This window comes from Atta colombica, unplaced genomic scaffold (assembly GCF_001594045.1).
Source record: "Atta colombica isolate Treedump-2 unplaced genomic scaffold, Acol1.0 scaffold135, whole genome shotgun sequence".
Taxonomy (NCBI): Eukaryota; Metazoa; Arthropoda; class Insecta; order Hymenoptera; family Formicidae; genus Atta; species Atta colombica.
The window spans coordinates 35,939-43,605 of NW_017259223.1; the positions used below are offsets into that span (position 1 = coordinate 35,939).

At 33.9% G+C, this 7,667-nt stretch overlaps 1 protein-coding gene across 1 annotated transcript in view; it reads left to right on the forward strand.

Moving 5' to 3' along the window:
• The first annotated feature begins 1,002 nt into the window (after nt 1–1,002).
• Nucleotides 1,003–7,667, forward strand: part of LOC108684542 (zinc finger MYM-type protein 3) — a 7,910-nt gene continuing 1,245 nt past the window's right edge. The window contains exons 1-7 of the mRNA XM_018188917.1: nt 1,003–1,161; nt 1,530–4,058; nt 4,139–4,495; nt 4,801–5,618; nt 6,215–6,432; nt 6,537–6,775; nt 6,867–7,053. Of these exons, the coding sequence (XP_018044406.1) occupies nt 1,539–4,058; nt 4,139–4,495; nt 4,801–5,618; nt 6,215–6,432; nt 6,537–6,775; nt 6,867–7,053 (4,339 nt within the window). The 5' untranslated portion in view covers nt 1,003–1,161; nt 1,530–1,538. The remainder of the gene's footprint in view (nt 1,162–1,529; nt 4,059–4,138; nt 4,496–4,800; nt 5,619–6,214; nt 6,433–6,536; nt 6,776–6,866; nt 7,054–7,667) is intronic.

Below are 7,667 nucleotides of genomic sequence, written 5' to 3' on the forward strand. Positions count from 1 at the left end.
TGGACTATAATGGACATCCGATAAATGTCCATTTTATGTCCATGGATATGCGAAGGTGATTTGGACTTAAAATGGAGGTTCTTGGGATGTCCAGTGGTATCCGAGGTAGAGACTAGATATAATAAGAAGAATCTTAGAGAATTCTTAGAGGAACATTCAACAAGAATCTTTTTCATTTAAAGATCTTTTTCATTTAATAACACAAGTCAACACAAAATTGTTTTGAATTTGATGATTTGATTGAAAATCAATTATTCTTTCTTGGAGTTCTGAATCATTCTTTCAGTGAGTAGATAAAAGATAGAACGACACCTGTGTGACAAATAGAAAACAGTGCTTTCAAAACATCCAATTTGAAGAATCTAAGAAGAATCTGACATGAGTGATATCCATTTTTAAATGTGACACTCATTCAAAGTTTTATCCTCGATTTATCTCGTCATGAATATAAGAAAAAAAAAGAAAAGAAATTTAACAGAGAATAATTAATTTAATAGAAAATAATTAAATAATTTTTTGTTCAAATAATTATCTGTTAATTTTCTGTTAATTGTTTTTTATTAAATTTAACAAAAAATTTAACAGAACAGATCTGAAGTTAGGAATCTTATCACAGTCAGTCACTACCAATCGCGAATCTGGATACGAAAACCATTTTACAGCGTTTACGCGTGCGATTGGTTCGCTCTTCCGTGTATTTTTACGCGCGAATCCATCTGGACAAGCAAGTAATATCCTTTTCTTTTCGCGATCGGGATTTTTGCGGGACGAAGTTAGCCACAATTAGCGTATGGTCGTTGACAATCGTTGCCACGCCGGTCGATCTTCGATTGCATCGAATAAACGTCGCTGTAACCGGTACTCCGGACTCCATGAACTCTCGGTAATCGCGTCGTTTGATTTGAACGATTCGCGCGATTGGGGGTGTGAAGACGTGAAGTTAGCAGGAGTTCATAGCGTCGCGTCGTTGCACAAATTGTGCGTCACTTCGCCGTGTTCCCCGGCTAGCGAAGCAGCAGACGGTCGTTTGTGAACATTTGCTAATGGATACGCGATATCGTTCGATACGTGACGTGTTCGCGGTATTTCGTCCCGTTGAAGCCTAAACTGACTTGAGCTCGACGGTATCGAATCGACGACCGATTACTTTGACAGTATCAGGTAGGGAAACGCGTGACGGCGCGACTTTCGCCTAACCTATATGGTATTCCTGGGAACGATGTTGATGTCTGCTCGTCTATGATATTATCTCTTTATTTATCTATGATATTATCTCTTCTTGCTTATTTCGAAGTTTATCCTCTACTATATTCAAGGCACTGCTCGTTAAATATATTTTCAAGAATTCATACACTGTATCATGTTCATGTTCTTTTTGACAAAGAATATAATAAATATGACGGGAATGTATTAAAAATAATATTTATCTTACGTGTAATTAATCACATTGTTAAATTTCTAGACGATATAAATAAGTATCTTATAAAGTTGCGAATATTTTATTATTAAAGTTTATCATGCATTTCTAGATATCCTCAATGGAAGAACCAAAAGTTATAATGGATTCAAACGACGATCCCATAAATGATCCAGTATCTTCGGAGGATATTAGTATTGTATTTCAAGAAACTGTGAGCAACTCGGAGAATAAAAAAAATAGTACTGAAAGCTGTATTAAAAAAGTTATAGAAAATAAGGAGTCTGAACTATCACAGTATGATAAAGAAATTTTAGAAGTGCTTGATGAAACAAAAAAACTAATTAAAGAAACTACAATAGCCTATGAGAAAGACTCGTTTATATCAACTATAGAAGCGAATGATTCTAATACGTGTTTAGAAACTGCTGAAGAATATAATACAGAAATTGAAGCAACAATTGAAGTAGCATCTGAAAATAGCAGTGAGACTGTAATCGAAGAGATTAACACAATCGAAACAACTGAAGAAAATAATACAGTTGAAACATTCGAAGAAAATGATGAAATCGAAATAACCAAAGAGAATAACGCAGACGAAACAACTGAAGAGAATAACGCAATCGAAACAACCGAGGAGAATAACATAATTGAAACAACCAAAAAGAGTGATACAGTTGAAACAACTGAAGAGAATAACGCAGTCGAAACAATTGAAGAAAGTAACGTAGTTGAAACAATCGGAAAGACTAATGCTTTTAAAACAGTCGGAGAGATCAATGCAGTTGAAACAATCGGAGAGAATAACACAGTCGAAACAACTGAAGAGAATACTGCAGTTGAAAGTTCGTTTTCCTGCAAAGAAAACGAATCGATTCATGTAGCTGCGGAAATGACAGAACTAGATATGTCTAATTTAACCGACATATGTGACCCAGAGATTTCATTAGCTCTTAATGACTCTTGCAAAGTTCAAGATAATACTATAAATGACAATAGAAAATCTACTGACGATGTTGCAGATGAATCTGAAATGTCATCTAAAGAAAATACTAAAGATTGTGATATCCCAGACGAATCAAGTAATAATGCTGATGACATGCAAGTGTTACAGATTGAAGCTGCGTTAGAAAAAAAAGTGGAATCGGAATCTTCAGACAGTAATTTAGAAAATTCTGAAAAGGATGTTTCTGAGAAGAACATTGAGCCCGAAAACACAGAATTTATACAATTCCCTCATGACAAACAGGACGATTCTCAGATTGAAAGTCAGTCTATAGACGCGGAAGATCCATTTGGCGGTGACAATCTTACGTCCGAAAATGTGGAACAGGCGGAAACCGATAGTCTCGAGAACGAGCTCAGCTTTAAAAAGATATATGAGCAAGGTAATAATTTGCAAGACGCAGTAAATGCTAGAAATGACTGTAATGAGAAGCTTAGTGCTGATTCTGCGTTAAACGATCCAAAGGATGCCGATGATAATATCGATAAAGACTTGGATAATATTGCTGAAACGTCAAATAATGTACAACCTACCATTGATACTCTCGAAAATACTTCAATGGACATTGATCTTCCGGATATCAGTATGTCGGAAACAGGAGCGAGAAATATGTCCTCCACGAAATCACACGATGGACAAGATGGACAAGCAAAAAAGAATATCGAAGAAATTACACCGATGGAAACAGAAGAGCAGACTGATGTATTGCCAGGACAAGATGATGAATTATGTATCATTCCAGATAGCATGAAAGTAATAATACCAAATAAGTCTGGTAAAACAATAGACAACAATCAAAGCGAATCTGTAGTTGCTAAAGATACAGAATATGAAGAAACAACACAGAAAAATAGTAAATCTAATTCCGAACTTCAAAAAGATATTTCACAAAATGAATTAGTAACTTCAAATGAAAACAAAGCAGAAAGTATCATAAAGCAGAAAACAACTGTTCCAGATAAGTCAGCAACAAAAGATTTAATTCCAGCAACGGATGTTATTAATATTGATGACGAAAAAACTTCAGAAGTGGAAGAGATTAGTAGTAAAGAGGTATGTAAGCAGTGTGGTGAAGAAAGAGCGTGCAAAATTCAGGTGAAATTTGGTACAGAAAATCATTTTGTATGTTCGAAAACGTGTAAAGCATTATTTAAAGCAGCTAATAGTAAAGTAATCAATATACTAACCGAAGATACCAGTTCTAAACGAGAGAAGCGTTGTGCATCTTGCTTACTAATTATAGATGCAAAGGACGAGCGAAATCTTTCCTGGGAAACAATGGAGTTCTGTAATGAGGAATGTTTAGGAAAGTTTCAAAGGAAGTATGGAAGTTACTGTAAAAATTGTAACGGTACAGTTCAAGCTGTGAGTTTAGGGAAATACTGCGTGAGATTTGGATGTGATGTAAGGCAGTTTTGTTGCTCGACATGTTTAGAGGAATTCAAAAAGGGTTTAAAAGTATGTAGTTATTGTCAGAAAGACATAAGTTTTAGCACAGACGGTTTTCTTGCGCCAGTTGGAGAAAAAGGACAATTTAAAGATTTTTGTACTCAGGACTGTATGGAAAAATATTCGAAATTGAATTCTATGGAGCCACCAGCTACAGAGAAAAAGCCATGCAGCGTTTGTAAGGAGGTAAAATAATTTTTTTGTTCTTCATTCGCTAAATTTATTATAGATTTTTTAAATATCGTGTAATTTTTTCTTTTTCACAGGAAAAGCTTGTACACTGCGAAGTTCAAATATATAGTAGCACTCCAGTAGCTATATGCAGCGAACCTTGCTTTGCTGCATTTAAGTTTGTGAAACAAGTCAAACCTGAACAATGCTCTACCTGCAAAAAATTTTTTGAATTACCTAATAAGCAACATTTTATTGTGTTTTATGAGAATGAGCCTCATACGTTTTGTAACAAGACGTGTTTAAATATATTTATTATAACAAATAGGAAAATAGTTCCATGTAATTGGTGTAAAGTAAAAAAATATAACTTCGATATGATTAAGAAGGAATTATCAAAAACGGGACAAACTTTGATGATGTGCAGCTTAAATTGTTTAACGTTATATCAGGTATTTTATTACTTAAAATAAAGTTGGTTACAGACAATATGGTCATTGTGTACATTTGGTCAATGTAATAGTCAAGTAGTTGATCTTTTACAATGTGTTTCGATTGTCCTGCGATTGATCCTACGAAAAAAAATCTAGGTAGAAAAAAACTACCGTTATGTCTTCCAATGTCAACATTGGCAATATACGATTCTAATGGACTACATTTATTTAATGTACGAAAATCACATTAGCCATTTCGTCTGGAACTGATTTATAACAACGTATTATTAGATAAGTATAATTAAAAAAAATTTTTTTTTTAGGTTTCCATCAATGCAGTATCTGCAAAACGAATTAACTGTGATTTATGTAAAGAGTATTCTTTAGCGCATTATCATCTCACAATGTCAGATGCGACAATACGTAATTTTTGTTCGTACAATTGCGTCATGAATTTTCAAGCACAATACACTAAATCTCCTATAACTATACCGTCGAGCGATGATCCCGTGCCTACAGGCTTGCCCAAGAGGACTACATTACCACAAAGAAGTACGAATCAAATTATTCCCAACGAGATACAAAATAAGAAAACTATGCCCGTTATCTCTTCCGTAACGAGCTTAGCTACAATAGGAAATGGAGCAGCAAGTCCGACACCGCAGCAAAACAGTGTGGTAATGTCTGCGAATGCGAATCAAACAACACAGATGGTATGCAAACAACAAGTGATTACCAGACCACCTAGTCCAGTGAAAGTGCATAACAAGAATATACAGTGCAAGCCTATAGTACATACAAAAGGAGTTTATGTGCGTCCTCATCCTTGCACAAAGGCAACACAAACGACGGAAACTGTTCAACAGGTGATCGTACCCATACCAGTTCCAATTTATGTTCCGTTTCCAATGCATATGTATAGTATGCCTTTCCCAGTTCCAATGCCTTTTCCTCTGCCCATTCCTGTTCCCCTATTTATACCTACTACGAGAAATAGTGCTAAGGGAATTATGAAAGATATCAAAAAAATACAAGAGAAAATACCAGCCGATCCATACGAAGCCGAACTCCTTATGATGGCCGAAATGGTAGCTACCGGAAAAAAAATCAACGACAGTGATTCGGATTCAGTAGGCGATAGGTAAACAATAATATTGTTTACGGATTGAAAATTAAAATATTTAGAATGACTGAGTTAATTAAAATTTAAATCAAAGATAAGAAAGAGCAATGAACCACGTTAGTTTCTTGCGTTGCATTATATATTGTTTAACAAATTTGTCTTATCTAAATCAGTTAAGCTGCGAAGTTATACAATGAAACTCGTTTCATGAATTTAAAACAATTTTCGTCAATTTTTAAAATAAATTTAAAATTCATGGTATCAGGCTAAGAGCGTGTTTAATTTAATTCGGGTGAAACAAATAAAGAAATGAATAAAGAAAATTTTATTTTTTTATATAACGCAAGAACTGTTGCAATGTCCTTTTTTATCTTTCATTTAAAGTTTATAGATTATTTGACTGTAGAACTATCTACAATATTTAATAACAATATGATATTTAATTCTGCACAGAATAAATTTAGAATAGAAGAAAATGCATTAATACTTCACAAGATAATATTAAACTGATAATCCATTCGGCAATCAAAGATACAAAATTGTTATATTCATTTGTTTCTTAAAAATTTTATTTCTATTTATCTCACGCACCAAAAGCAAATATTTCTGTTTAGGGAAGATGACACAGCTGGTCAAGCCAATTTACATAGTGATGGTTTCAGTCCAGAAGCAGTTGATTCCAGTAACGCCTTTGGAGATGACATGTTGCAAATGGCGTTAAAAATGGCCACGGGAGAAATAGATGAGCCGGCAGTCGATTTGGAAGCTGCCTTGACGCCGAACACAATTACAGCTACGCAGGCACCACCAGAAAACGCTTTGGACAACGATGGTATGTAATGTAGTTTAAAAATGAATTAATATGATATGTTAATGATTATGTCTTATCATTTATTGTTAAAATTAACATATTTTTTTAATTCATACATTTTTCAGTACAATCGGATCGACTAATGGTTGCTTCTAGAGGAAGGAAACGTGTTGTGCCATACAAACCTCGATCATCGCCAGCCAAACGGATAAGACGCGTCTCTGGTACAAATGATGTGCCATTAATGCCACCGCCGGAATCACAGCCACCCCCCCCGCAACCACGAATTATGGAACCGATAGAAAAACCTGATGCTAATATGGCATTAAAATATACATTTGGTGTAAATGCATGGAGGCAATGGGTTCGTAACTGTTTCTATTTATGTACACAACAACGAGAAATATTATAATATATAGAAATATTATACTATGAATAATTTTAAAAATGTACAGGTCGTGGGAAAGAATGCCGAATTAGAAAAACAAATTACAACGATGAGAAAAATAAAGTTGTTCAAGACAGATCTGTTACAACTTACCGCGGACGAGTTAAATTATTCATTATGCCTCTTTGTAAAAGAAGTGAGAAAACCGAATGGTGCAGAATATGCTCCCGATACAATATATTATCTTTGCTTAGGTAAATCAACTTTTGAATAATACGAAAATCATCAATTACAATTAGATAGATCAGATGAGGTAGAGCAAAGTTATTCTGTTTTCAACTTTACTTTATATAAAACTTACGGCAATATACAATATCTTTTTGCAATAACGTAATTATAACCAGGAAATGAAAATAATTCGTTACTTGTAATGAAATTACAGTTACAAGTTACTTTTTTGATAACTTTACTGATAAACTGCGTTTCTTTTTTTTTAATAACCGTAACGGTAATGTAGTTACATTTTTTTGGTAAACGAATTTTACAGTTACTTTGCACACGATTGAACACGAGTTATAGCGCTTAAGACTAGAAAGCCTCTAGGCACTCGTCTGCTATGATTGATGTTTGTCGATTTTTAAAAAATAACGAAAAGTTATTTTCTCAAGTAACAATAATTAACGAGTCACTTTAAAAAAATCGGTAACTAGTAACGGTAACTTGTTACTCTTTTTACTCAGTAATGAGTAATTGTAACTTGTTACTTTTAAAAAAGAAATTTCCATTCCCTGCTTATAACTACTTTATATATCAATCATGATTGCTTCTTGAAAGTACAAGTATCTTTAAATATATATATATATATATA